This window comes from Aotus nancymaae, unplaced genomic scaffold (assembly GCF_030222135.1).
Source record: "Aotus nancymaae isolate 86718 unplaced genomic scaffold, 86718_ANA_hifiasm-v0.15.2.pri h1tg000018l, whole genome shotgun sequence".
Lineage (NCBI taxonomy): Eukaryota > Metazoa > Chordata > Mammalia > Primates > Aotidae > Aotus > Aotus nancymaae.
The window spans coordinates 9,331,514-9,346,215 of record NW_026988430.1 but is presented as its reverse complement, the minus strand read 5'-3'; the positions used below and the strand labels follow the sequence as shown (position 1 = coordinate 9,346,215).

General features: G+C 43.2%; 1 protein-coding gene across 2 annotated transcripts in view; it reads right to left on the bottom strand.

Moving 5' to 3' along the window:
- ALDH3A2 (aldehyde dehydrogenase 3 family member A2) overlaps positions 1–14,448 on the bottom strand; it is a 31,637-nt gene extending 17,189 nt beyond the window's left edge. Inside the window, exons 1-6 of one of the 2 annotated variants that reach the window (XM_012472078.3) lie at positions 14,396–14,448; positions 14,107–14,278; positions 11,523–11,754; positions 10,673–10,758; positions 8,259–8,467; positions 476–593 (exon numbers count right to left, since the gene is read on the bottom strand). In XM_012472078.3, the coding sequence (XP_012327501.2) occupies positions 476–593; positions 8,259–8,467; positions 10,673–10,758; positions 11,523–11,754; positions 14,107–14,259 (798 nt within the window). In that variant the 5' untranslated portion in view covers positions 14,260–14,278; positions 14,396–14,448. The remainder of the gene's footprint in view (positions 1–475; positions 594–8,258; positions 8,468–10,672; positions 10,759–11,522; positions 11,755–14,106; positions 14,279–14,395) is intronic. The other variant, XM_012472079.3, reaches the window with a different exon arrangement.
- Positions 14,449–14,702: the final 254 nt, after the last annotated feature.

The following is a 14,702-nucleotide window of genomic DNA, read 5'->3' as shown; positions in this document are numbered from 1 at the left end:
TGAGAGATTGATAACTATATAAAGGGTACACTATAAGTAGTTATTTAATTAAGTCACTCCTCGAAACTACTGGCCACCCCAAGCCCCTCTACATAAACAAAAACTGATAACCTTCATCAGCAATGGCCAATATGCCAAACGGCCTCTCTGATTATGCCTAAAGGGTTGGCAACATTCTCTCAAAATCACAGACACACAATTATTTAAGTTTTTTTTAAAAAAGTATACGCCACCACTAATTATCAACAAATCAACTAGACAGCTTAAGTAGATTTAACACCAATGCAACCTTGCTCCTAGCAGATATTCTATGAAAGGTACATAGAGCATTTTCTTACTAGCTAATAAGTTCATTGAGTCATATATGCTTGTGACATTTTCCTAGAGAGAGAAACTAATGGGGATGCTCTGTGAATAGTTAATTTGACTCCTTATCTTATTAAAATCAGTGGAATCAGATGTGTTGAATACAGACCTTCACTGTTTCTTTAATCTTCTGCACAATTTGATTCTGGAGGGATGCTTCACAGAGAATGTAGTCAGGGGCAATGCACGTTTGGCCACAATTCATGTATTTTCCCCAGGTTATGCGTCTGAGGGGAAAAAATCCAGAACAGCTATATAATTCAGTCAAACATCCATTTGTTATACTGTGTTGTTTGAATATTTTGCAACTAAAATAGATTCATATATTTACCTGGCAATTTGTATAAAAAATAAAAATCTCATTTCTAATTCAGTTGGTTGGAACTTGGAATGTATTTTCCAAATGAGGTAGAATATTTTAAGTAGTGGGGAATTTCTCATGCCAGCTCATGGGAACAGTACTTCGTAAACAGTGAAGCCACTGCCTGCTGCAGGAAAAGAGGAGAAGCAACCTCCCAACACGCCTTCCCCTCTCCCACTCCAGCCAAAGGAAAGTTCTAGATAATGGGAGTTTGGTACAGACCCTCCTGGTTGTGGCTTTTGGCTCTGTCGGCAAGATGTTCAGGTATAAAGCAGGATGTCAGCCAGCCTCCAAGGCCACTCTCCTCTTTGTTGAGCCCTGCCCCACTTGGGAAGACCTTTCCCATGCATGAGCAGAAATCCATGCCCTGAACATTCACTAACTGGGGGGCTTCAGATTTGGCGACTGGATTTCTACTTATGAAGCCCACCTGGAACGCTGACCTGGAACCTCTGAAGGGAGAGAAAGCCACACCACCCAGAGCACAAAGTCAGTTCTATGAGTTGGCACTTCTTGGTAGTGAAATCGGATTTAGCAGAGAGAACCTGAAATCTTTTATTTTCTAATTTTCAGATGCAAGATGTTATTCGCAGTTAAACAATGAGGAACACTTGTTTTGTCAACAAAGAATCTCAGTTAAGTGATCAGCATAATACCCTCTCAAATGGAAATTTAAAGATTTTATTGGATGTGATCCAAGATGGCCGATTAGGAGCAGCTCAGGATTGCAGCTCCCAGCGAAAGCACTGAGGGTGAGTGGACGCCGCATTTACAGATGGATTTTTATTGCCCACAGACCAGGAGATTCCCAGGCAGAGGAACCCCAAGGGTCGCCAGCACGGCTGGTTTGGCCAGCGTGGCTGTTTTGGCCAGCGCCCCGGCCTGGCAGGTCTCTGCACAAAATACATGTGTCCGGGCACTGTTTTAGCTGGCGATTGGTGCTCCTAGGAGACAGAGTTGCCCATTCAACTGATAAAAAAGGGGACTGAAACAGGGAGCCAGGCCAGGTGATTCCCGGACCAAAAAAGCGCCACGAATCTCAGCCAGCGCCGTGGGTCACTGCCTGGGAAATCACACAGACCCTGGTGCCTTTTCAACAGATGACTGGAACACCTGGGAGACAGAGTCGCCTGTTCAACTGAAAAAAAAAACAAAAAGGGGTCTGAGGCAGGGAGCCAGGTGATCAGGCTCAGCTGGTCCCACTCCCACAAAAAAACAGCAATCTGAAACGCTCTGGATTGAGAGTTTCACAGCAAGCACAGCTGAACCTAGGACGGTCCAGCTCTGTGGGGGAGGGGCATCCGCCATTACTGAGGCAGTCCACCATTACAGAGAGAGTCCACCATTACAGAGGTGGGCCGCCATTGCTGAGGCAGTTCTAACTATACCCATATAAACAGGACTGCAGGGAAGTTCACACAGCAGCTGGGCGGAGCCCACAGCAGCTCAGCAAAGCCTCTGCAGGCAGACAGTGACTAGGCTGCCTCCTCACTGGGCAGGACAGTCCTGAAAAAAGGCAGCAGCATGACAGAAACTTATAAATAAAGCCCTAACTCCCTGGGACAGAGCACCTGGGGAAAAAAAAGGGGGGGTTATGAGTTCTGCTGCAGCAGACTTAAACGTACCTGCTCAGCAGCTCTGAATGAACAACGAAGCTCACAGGTCAGCACTTGAGCTCCTATAAAGGACAGACTGTCTCCTCAAGCAGCTCCCTGACCCCTGTATATCCAAAGAGTCACCTCATAAAGGAGAGCTCAGAGTGACATCGGGCAGGTATCCTTCTGAGACAAAGATAGCAGAAGAAACTGGCAGCAACCCTTACTGTTCTGCACCTGCTGCAGGTGATCCCCAGACAAGCAGGGCCTGGAGGGGACCTCATCAGTCCTACAGCAGAAGGGCCTGAATGTTAGAAGGAAAACTAAGAAACAGAAAGAAATAACTTCATCATCAACAAACTGGACGTTCACTCAGAGACCCAATCTGAAAGCCAACAACTACAAAGATGACAGGTGGATAACTCCACAAAGATGAGAAGATACCAGCACAAAAAGGATGAAAACACCTGAAACCAGACCACCTCTCCTCCTACAAGGGATCACAACTCCTCAGCAGCAAGGGAACAAGGCTGGATGGAGAATGAGTGTGATGAATTGACAGAAACAGGCTTCAGAAGGTGAGTAATCAGAAACTTCGCTGAGCTAAAAGAACATGTTCTAACCCAATGCAAAGAAACTAAGAACCTTGAAAAAATATTTGATGAAATGCTAATGAGAATAAACAACTTAGAGAGGAATATAAGTGAATTGATGGAGCTGAAAAACACAAGAACTTTGCGAAGCATACACAAGTTTCAACAGCCGAATTGACCAAGCAGAAGAAAGGATATCAGAGGTCGAAGATCAACTCAATGAAATAAAATGAGAAGGAAAGATTAGAGAAAAAAGGGTAAAAAGGAATGAACAAAGTCAACAAGAAATATTGGACTATGTGAAAAGACCTAATCTACGTTTGATAGCTATACCTGAATGTGGAGAGAATAAATCCAACCTGGAAAATACTCTTCAGGATATAATCCAGGAAAACTTCCCCAACCTAGCAAGGCAGGCCAATAGTCAAGTCCAGGAAATACAGAGAACACCACAAAGATATTCCTCAAGAAGAGCAACCCCAAGGTACATAATCGTCAGATTTGCCAGGGTTGGAATGAAGGAGAAAATGCTAAGGGCAGCCAGAGAGAAAGGTCGGGTTACCCACAAAGGGAAGCCCATCAGACTCAAAGTGGATCTCTCAGCAGAAACTCTACAAGCCAGAACAGAGTGGTGGCCAATACTCAACATCCTTGAAGAAAAGAACTTTCAACCTAGAATTTCATATCCAGCCAAACTAAGCTTCATAAGCGAAGGAGAAATAAAGTCCTTTATGAACAAGCAATTGCTGAGAGATTGCATCACCACCAGGCCTGCCTCACAAGAGCTCCTGAAAGAAGCACTGAACATAGAAAGGAACAACCAGTACTAGCCACTCCAAAAACATACCAAATGGTAAAGAGCTCCGACACAAAGAAGAAACAGCATCAACTAACGGGCAAAACAGCCAGCTAGCATCAAAATGGCAGGTTTAAAATTCACCCATAACAATATTAACCCTAAACGTAAATGGGCTAAATGCACCAATCAAAAGACACAGACTGGCAAATTAGATTAAAAGCCAAAACCCATCAGTGTGCTGTATCCAGTAAACCCATCTCATGTGCAAGGATACACAAAGGCTCAAAATAAAGGGATGGAGGAAGATTTACCAAGCAAAAAAGAGCAGGAGTTGCAGTTCTTGTCTCTGACAAAATAGACTTTAAACCAACAAAGACCAAAAGAGACAAAGAAGGGCATTACATAATGGTAAAAGGATCAATGCAACAAGAAGAGCTAATGATCCTAAATATATACGCACCCAATACAGGAGCACCCAGATACATAAAGCAAGTTCTTAATGACTTACAAAGAGACCTATACTCCCACACAATAATAGTGGGAGACTTTAACACCCCATTGTCAATATTAGACAGATCAACGAGACAGAAAATTAACAAGGATATCCAGGACTTGAACTCAAGCCTGGACCAAGCAAACCTAATAGACATTTACAGAACCCTCCACCCCAAATCCACAGAATATACATTCTTCTCAGCACCACATCACACCTACTCTAAAATTGACCACATAATTGGAAGTAAATCACTCCTTAGCAAATGCAAAAGAATGGAAATCATAACAAAAAGTCTCTCAGACCACAGTGCAATCAAGTTAGAACTCAGAATTCAGAAACTGACTCAGAACCGCACAGCTTCATGGAAACTGAACAATTGGCTCTTCTTGAATGTTGACTGGATAAACAATGAAATGAAGGCAAAAATAAAGATGTTCTTCGAAATCAACAAGAACGAAGACACAACATACCAGAATCTCTGGGACACATTAAAAGCTGTGTCTACAGGAAAATTTATAGCAATAAATGCCCACATGAGAAGCAAGGAAAGATCTAAAATTGACACCCTATCATCAAAATTGAAAGAGCTAGAGGAGCAAGATCAAAAAAACTCAAAAGTTAGAAGAAGACAAGAAATAACTAAGATTAGAGCAGAAATGAAGGAGATAGAGACACAAAAAGCCCTTCAAAAAATCAGTAAATCCAGGAGCTGGTTTTTCGAAAAGATCAGCAAAATAGACAGACCACTAGCCAGATTAATAAAAAAGAAAAGAGAGAATAATCAAATAGATGCAATAAAAAATGATAAAGGGGATATCACCACAGATTCCACAGAAATACAAACCATCATCAGAGATTATTACAAACAACTCTATGCACATAAACTTGTAAACCTGGAAGAAACGGATAAATTCCTGGACACTTGCATCCTCCCAAGCCTAAACCAGGAAAAAGTCAAAACCCTGAATAGACCAATAACAAGGGCCGAAGTTGAGGCAGCAATTAATAGCCTACCAACCAATAAAAGCCCAGGTCCAGATGGGTTCACAGCCGAATTCTACTAGCCACACAAAGAGGAGCTGGTACCATTCCTTCTGAAACTATTCTGAACAATCCAAAAAAAGGGAACCCTTCCCAAATCATTTTATGAGACCAACATCATCCTGATACCAAAACCTGGCAGAGACTCAGCAAGAAAAGAAAACTTCAGGCCAATATCCAAGATGAACATAGATGTAAAAATCTTCAATAAAATACTGGCAAACCGATTGCAACAGCACATCAAAAAGCTTATCCATCACGATCAAGTAGGCTTCATCCTGGGGATGCAAGGCTGGTTCAACAAACGCAAGTCTACAACCGTAAACAGAACCACATAAACAGAACCAAAGACAAAAACCACATGATTATCTCAATTGATGCAGAGAAGGCCTTTGACAAAATTCAACAGCCCTTTATGCTAAAAACACTGAATAAACTAGGTATTGATGCAATGCGTCTCAAAATAATAAAAGCTATTTATGACAGACCAACAGCCAATATCATACTGAATGGGCAAAAACTGGAAGCATTCCCTTTGAAATCTGGCACTAGACAAGGATGCCCTCTATCACCACTCCTATTCAATATAGTATTGGAAGTTCTAGCCAGAGCAATCGGCAAGAAAAAGAAATAAAGGGTATTCAAATAGGAAAGGAGGAAGGCAAATTGTCTCTATTTGCAGACAACACGATTGTATATTTAGAAGACCCCATCGTCTCAGCCCAAAATCTCCTGAAACTGATAAACAACTTCAGCGAAGTCTCAGGATACAAAATCAATGTGCAAAAATCACAAGCATTCCTATACACCAATAACAGACTTAAAGAGAGCCAAATCAAGAATGAACTGCCATTCGCAATTGCTACAAAGAGAATAAAATACCTAGGAATACAACTGACAAAGGATTTAAAGGACCTCTTCAAGGCAAACTACAAACCACTGCTCAACGAAGTAAGAGAGGACACAAACAGATGAAGAAACATTCCATGCTCATGGTTAGGAAGAATCAATATCGTGAAAATGGCCATATTGCCCAAAGTAACTTACAGATTCAATGCTATCCCCATCAGGCTACCAATGACCTTCTTCACAGAACTGGAAAAAAACACCTTAAACTTCATATGGAAGCAAAAGAGAGCCCACATAGCCAAGTCAATTCTAAGCAAAAAGAACAAAGCAGGAGGCAACATACTACCGGACTTCAAACTATACTACAAGGCTACAGTAATAAAAACAGCATGGTACTGGTACCAAAATAGAGATATAGACCAATGGAACAGAACAGAGGCCTCGGAGGCAACACCACACATCTACAACCATCTGATCTTTAACAAATCTGATAAAAACAAGCAATGGGGAAAGGATTCCCTGTTTAATAAATGGTGTTGGGAAAACTGGCTAGCCATATGCAGAAAGCAGAAACTGGACCCGTTCCTGACACCTTAACACTAAAATTAACTCCAGATGGATTAAAGACTTAAACATAAGGCATAACACCATAAAAACCCTAGAAGAAAATCTAGGTAAAACCATTCAGGACATAGGCATAGGCAAGGACTTCATGACCAAAACACCGAAAGCATTGGCAACAAAAGCGAAAATAGACAAATGGGACCTAATCAAACTCCATGCTTCTGCACAGCAAAAGAAACAGTCATTAGAGTGAATCGGCAACCAACAAAATGGAAAAAAATTTTTGCAATCTACCCATCTGACAAAGGGCTGATATCCAGAATCTACAAAGAACTAAAACAGATGTACAAGAAAAAAAACAAGTCCATTCAAAAGTGGGCGAAGGATAGGAACAGACACTTTATAAAAGAAGACATACATGAGGCCAACAAACATATGAAAACATGCTCATCATCACTGGTCATTAGAGAAAAGCAAATCAAAACTACATTGAGATACCATCTCACGCCAGTTAGAATGGCGATCATTAAAAATCTGGAAACAACAGATGCTGGAGAGGATGTGGAGAAATAGGAACACTTTTACACTGTTGGTGGGAGTGTAAATTAGTTCAACCACTGTGGAAGACAGTGTGGCGATTCCTCAAGGACCTAGAAATAGAAATTTCATTTAACCCAGCAATCCCATTACTGGGTATATATCCAAAGGATTATAAATCGTTCTATAAGGACACATGCACACAAATGTTCATTGCATCACTGTTTACAATAGCAAAGACCTGGAACCAACCCAAATGTCCATCAGTGATAGACTGGACAGGGAAAATGTGGCACATATACACCATGGAATACTATGCAGCCATAAAAAATGATGAGTTCATGTCCTTTGTAGGGACATGGATGAACCTGGAAACCATCATTCTCAGCAAACTGACACAGAACAGAAAATCAAACACCGCATGTTCTCACTCATAGGTGGGTGTTGAAAAATGAGAACACATGGAAACAGGGTGGGGAGCATCACACACTGGGGTCTGTTGGAGGGGGAAATAGGGGAGGGACAGCGGGGGGTGGGAGTTGGGGAGAGATAGCATGGGGAGAAATGCCAGATATAGGTGATGGGGAGGAAGGCAGCAAATCACACTGCCACGTATGTACCTATGCAACAATCTTGTATATTCTTCACATGTACCCCAAAACCTAAAATGCAATAATAAAAAAATAAAGAATAAATTTAAAAAATGAAGATTTTATTAGGCACACAACAATACTTTGGATTATGTACTTCATGGATCACTGGCCAGAAGAACATTAAAATTTCTTGTTAGATCTAGCTGTTATCTTGAGAACAGAAATAACTTTTTCAAAATTCCTAAGGACAACCACATGATGTCAGGACTTACAGCTCATCATTTTTGACAGTGGTGCCAAGAGACTGTGAAAGACTCCTGTTAATCTTGAGGACATCAACCACCAAAGCTTAATGATATATCCTGGAGCCATAAGGTATGGGGTTCAAGTGCAAAGAGTAACATTGTCAGGAAAAGTCTCCACTGTACTGGGAAAACCTCAGAAAATCAGAGAGCTAGACTCACCTGCAAACAATGTCCAGGTCACAATCTTTATCAATATAACATGGACTTTTCCCTCCCAGTTCAAGAGTCACAGGGGTCAGATGCTTGGCAGCAGCTTCCATGACAATTTTTCCAACTGCAGTGTTTCCCGTATAGAGAATGTGGTCAAATCGCTGCTTCAGGAGCTCCGTGGTTTCCTCAACACCACCATTAATAACAATATAGAGGTCCTCAAAGAAAGAGAAACACAAACTCTTGCACTGCCAAATTAATCCTAACGTCCAATATCGGCAATCTCTTCAACATAAACATGTAACATTCAGTGAAACCCAGAGAGTGTCAAGACCAGTCCCTGTGAGGGATGGGAGAGGGAGCTGACCAAGGACCAGAGGAGAACACACAGTTCGCTGGCATCTGGGAAGCATGAACCCACATAGAACCAACTTGGAGACTCCAGTGTTTTTCTACATGAGCTCAGCAACGAAGGCACTAAGAAGAACAAATGGTTGACTTTGACCAGGGAAAAGGCATGAGATGCGGGTGTGTGCAGAAGTGACTCTGGTGAAGAGTGGCTCCCACAGGTCAAGTCCCAGCTGCATGTCTTAGTCTGAATGTTCTCTGTCTCACAACACAGAGTGGGCTTAGCCCATGCTACCCTGAATGAATGGTGGATACACACCACAGTAGCTGAGAGCACTTGCTTTTGAAGCATATCTGGTTTCAATCTGGGCTCTGTCACTCACTAGCTTATGTGACCTTAGGCAAGCTACTGAACATCCCTGAGCCTCAATTTCCTCATCTGTTACTGGGAGAATTCATGTAGCTTCTGTGGACTGAGCCCATCTATGCACTGCAACAATAACAGCATGAAAAGTAAGAGAACAGATGGCAAGCAAAGAAGACAGAGAGGTATTCAAGACTCTAAGGTATAAGTGTGAAGTAAAAGCTGGCTTGTGGACCTCATGTTCCCACTTGATCTCCTGCTCTGTAAGGCTAGTTTCATTCACTTCATAGTTCAGCTGCCCAACAAATGTTTCAAGCTCTAACTTTTCTAAGGCTTAATTTACATAGCATATATTATTGATCCCCTAACAAGTTAACTGAAGCTGATAGGGCATTATTATCCTCCTCATCTGGACAGAGTCAGCTATTGAAGAATTTACCCCCAGTCAGGGGCAAAGCAGGACCTTCAACCTCTATCTTCCGGTTCTAAGTCCTATTCAATCTCTGACATCTCACTGTCTGCCATTTCATCTTTCTTGATTGGATCATCACAGCTATTTGAACAAAATGATTCTGTGGGCTGCTCGAACAGTGATAAGACAACAAAGAGAACTGTATCATTCCAAAAACCAGAACTGGCCTCAAGGCCATTACACATTGATAAATAGAACACGAGTAAGATAGTTTTGTCTTTCAATGAAAGCTAAATGAAGACTTCCCCCTGCAGCAACTGCATGTAAAACTCAGCAGTGCCAATTTCACAGTGGCATCATAACTTCCTCCCTAGAAGGCCATAAGAACCTCTGACTCAGACAGATGAACTACTCCGCAATTGAGCAGATCATTTTCTTTATTCAGTTCTTGATATTCTTAAAGGCCAGCATGTTAAGTCAGCATGAGGATCCACCCTCTAGTTCAGGAGGGCACTTTTTTTTGTGTGTGTGGCATGTTTTCATGCCACAGACACGTCTTTTTGAAAGCAGAACTACTCTTATAGGCTGGGCGTGGTGGCTCACACCTGTAATGCCAGCACTTTGGGAGGCCAAGGTGGGCGGATCCCTGAGGTCAGGAGCTCAGGACCAGCCTGGCCAACATGCTAAAACCCTGTCTCTACCAAAAATACAAAAACTAGCCAAGCATGGTGGCACACATCTGTAATCCCACCTACTTGGGAGGCTGAGGCAGGAGAATTGCTTGAACCCAGAAGGCGGAGGTTGCAGTGAGCTGAGATTGCACCACAGCACTACAGCCTCAGTGACAGAGCAAGATTCCACCTCAAAAAAAAAAAAAAAGTACTCTTACATAATCATAGAAAATTACATTTTGTTAGAACAAAAGAGATTGTTAGTAACAGAAATATGCTAGCACCCAGCACAGTACCAGTCCCTTGTTAAATAATCCATTAAATAAAAACACCTAAAATCATGTTAGCTCAAACAAGGATTAATCCAAAATATCAAACAGACAGAATCTGTCAATAGCAGTAGTACATGCCAGTGAAGACATGGGCCTACATATATTATGTAAACCCTAACAGCTGGGTGAGTCCACAGTTTATTTTGGAACTTAACTCCTTTTACTAAGCCAATTGTTGAAGGCTTAAGGAAACTGCAGTCGGGTCCCTGGCCAGCAATGACATGCAATAGCAAGAAAATCAAATGTGTGTTTTCCACAACAAACACATGGTTGAAGATGGGTCAAGAGATTCTTACCTGGTCTAAATACTGAGGCAGAAGCTTAGCCAAGATCGTGGCTGTATTTTCACTCAGTTCAGAAGGCTTGATAATCACAGCATTTCCTAAACAAAGTAAAAAGTAGAACAGTATCATCTAAGACCTAACTTTAATACCTACCAAAATGGTGTTCAGTGGGAAGTACAGGCTAGGTGCTCCCAGTTATTTCTGCAGCTCTCAATGCTGCACATCCTCATAATGAACATAAGAGCTCATCTCACTTTCTCTTCAAAGGCTTAACTCCTTAGCTGTCATCATCTTCAGGTCACTGACAATGGGTCCCATCAGCCTTTCCCAGTCCTCCAGCTTTCTATCACTTTTCTCCCATCTTCCCCTTAGATATTCCTCTCTGCCCTGGAATTATTGGGCAAATGAGCCATTTCAACATATAGCTCTCTATCTGGATCCTGCAAAGTGAGAAATTAATCTCCTGGCATTTTCTGTATACCCAAACTAACATTACTCTCATAGTCTTTATCTGAATGAAGAAACAGGTCAGACAGAATCAAATGGTTCATCCAAAGCCAGAGCCAGCAACTGAAACCACATTAGATATGGATGCCTGACTACAAACTCCTGGGCCTGTTGATCCAGATGCCTTTATACTCTCACAGGTTCACTCCCCACGTGCTTCAAAAAATAGCCACACAAATCTCCTTAGCAGCCCATTTAAAAATATGTATGATACGTATGAATTCTCAATACACTGGTGGTGTAAACAAAGGCAAACGACCAAAGTAAATGTATTTAGTCGCTATCCTTAATTTACAATGAATATGAGAAAATAAGCCTCCCTAAAAAGGTATATAGACATAAGCTGGCACCAGACCTGCAGCGATGGCTCCTATCAGTGGCTGAATGGTGAGAACAAAGGGGTAGTTCCAAGCTCCGATTATCAGCACCACTCCTAGAGGCTGTGGCTGAAGATAGGCCTCATCCAGCATGGTGAGCAGGTTCTTCTTAACTGGTTTAGCAGTAACCCATTCAGGAAGATTTTCAAGCATAAAATCAATTTCCCCAAGGACAGAAATGACTTCCTGAGTGTATGCATTGAATTCGCTCTGTTGTAAGAGAATCACAGTTAATCTTGCAGAGTATGATATACTTGGTCCTGAATGTCAAAACACTCAGGCCAGGCACACCTGCAGTGACAACTGGCATTATCAGACTAGCTGGTTTGCCATCCAGATTCCTTTTGCACCCTTGATGCCCTTGACAAAGCTTACTAATTCTCTCCCTAATATATTTTTTTAAAAATCAAAGATTATTTCAGGGAGTAGTAACACTAGCAGTAGTAATACTGCCAGTAAATCCTTCTTTACTAATCCACAACCTTTAAAAGCCAGGCTTAAATATTACCTCTTTCAGAAAGATTTCCTTGAGTAATAAAGGTCTGCTCTGATCACACTTTATATATCACAGCAATTATGCTTTTGACCTGCATCTTAATAGTTCACCCTTAAAACACTGGTTTATACCTATTACTCACATTTTACCTGTGTACGTTCTGTTTCCCAACCAAGTTTAAAACTCTCAAGGACACGAAACTTATTGTATTTCTTAAGTCATCCTATATATATACATACACATACACAAACATTTAGGTTTGAAGAATGATTAAATGACACAGACTTTTTGGAATCTTAATTACCCCATCTTGTTTATTTAATATCATAGCCCCTATCCACCAAAGGTACTCTAAAAAGAAATTTTATAGTTACTAGTAGTACTACTACTGTTACTACTTCTTAAAACAATCTTTGATTGAGGGGATTGTGGGGAAGGGAAAATCACAAACCCAGAGCAAAGCATTGCTACACCTGTAATGCAGATAAAAAGTAAAAACAAGAGAGCCTCAGGCCACTAGTTCTAGTATCCGGGAATCTGGGTGGGGGGATTGCTTGAGCCCAGGAGATGCGGGCTGTAGTGAGCTATGATCGAGTCACTGCACTTCAGCCTGGGCAACAAAGGGAGACCCTGTCACTTAAAGAAAAAAAAAAAAGGTAACAATATTATCAGAAAACATAGAGGAATATACTTCAACCCTAAAACACTACTTAAAACTTGGCTACCACAAGCCAGGGGTGGTGGCTCACATCAGTAATCCCACCACTTTGGGAGGCCTAGGTGGGCGGATCACTTGAGGCCAGAAGTTTGGGACCAGCCTGGTCAACATGGTAAAACTCCATTTCTACTAAAAATACAAAAATTAACCGGGCGTGGTAGTGCACACCTGTAATCCCAGCTACTCGGGAGGCTGAGGCAAGAGAATCACTTAAACCCGGGAGGCAAAGGTTGCAGTGAGCCAAGATCGCACCACTGCACTCTGACCTGGAAAACAGAGCCAGAGCCTCGCAAAACAAAGAAACACACAAAAAACCACACACAAAAATCAAAACAATAGCTTTGCTACACAAAGCATGCTTCCAAAAGAGGCATACCACTGGGGACCTGGTTAGAAACTTGGAATCCCTGAAACTGAACCATAATTTGCATGTGAACAAGATCCCAGGTGTCGGCCAGTGCATTAAAGTTTTAAGAACGGATCTAATAGTGCACAAAGTTATGAAGAAAAATTTGAGTGTAACTATAACTTAAAAACAAAACCTCTGTCTACAAAAGACACCATAAGCAAATCTAAAAGACAAGAAATAGACCCAGAGGCTGGTCTGATGGGAATGGGTTATCGGAACTTATTAATATTACTGTCACTAAATTTGGTATACAACTCCCCCACTGCCAAATTTGACTGGCTAAGAAAGAAAGACGGTGGCTCAAGCCTGTAATCCCAGCACTTTGGGAGGCCGAGGCGGGTGGATCACGAGGTCAAGAGATCGAGACCATCCTGGTCAACATGGTGAAACCCCGTCTCTACTAAAAATACAAAAATTAGCTGGGCATGGTGGCGCGTGCCTGTAATCCCAGCTACTCGGGAGGCTGAGGCAGGAGAATTGCCTGAACCCAGGAGGCGGAGGTTGCGGTGAGCCGAGATCACGCCATTGCACTCCAGCCTGGGTAACAAGAGCGAAACTCCATCTCAAAAAAAAAAAAAGAAAGAAAAACCCAAAGAAAGTATCTGCAACATGGTAAAGTGACACATTACTGAAATCTACAATATACAAAGACTTTCTACAAATCACAAGGAAAAAAAACCACAAATGTAACAGAAAAATGGACAAGAACAGAAAAGGCAGAAAAGAAACCACAGCGGCCAGGTAACATATACCCTCCCGACTGCTAGAGGACCAGGAAAGTCGGCGGAAACTTTGGCTTTATCTGTATTGTTGGAAATCATACTCCCAGCGCTAGAGAAATCCGAAATGTAAAAGCAAAAAGAAAACCCAGCAGAAGCTCCGGTCCACAAGTGCGCGGCGGGGACCAGCTTCCCCGCGCCCCGCCGCACCGGTGCGTACCTTGCACAGATCGGAGCCGATGGCCGCCAGGATGTCCTTCTCGCGCTCCTGCACCATCCTCCGCAGGGCCTCCAGCTGCTGCAGCCGGAACCGCAAGGGTCGCGATCGGCCGGACAGGAACGCCTGGCGGACTCGCTGAACTTCGCGCTCCATGGCCCGGTCCTGCAGAGAACTGCACGGTAGCAGGACGCCGGTGCGTGAGAGGCGGGATGCACGCAGGTGCGGGCCTCGCCTCCTCTCCCTCCGCCTCCCTCCGGGGGGGGTCCCCATCGGCGACCCGCAGCCATACCTCACTCGCCTAGTGCTCGCTCGCTCAGCCGCGGCCTCCGCATCCGCCTAGTCCGAGTGCCAAGCCCAGTCGCCGCAGGGCTGACTGAGCTCGACCCGAAGCCGCACGCCTATTGGCCCGGGAGGCCCACGTGACAGCCGCTGGCCGGACGCCGGCCCCGCCCGCGCGGACGCCGCTCACTCCCCGTGCTCCGGCCGCGGCCTGGACTGCGGGAGCGGAGTGCAGTCACGGGCCAGTAGGCGTCTGGGTTAGGGATGGAGGATGAGTATTTGCCGTCCTGCTGAGAGCGCCCGAGGCGGCTCCAGTA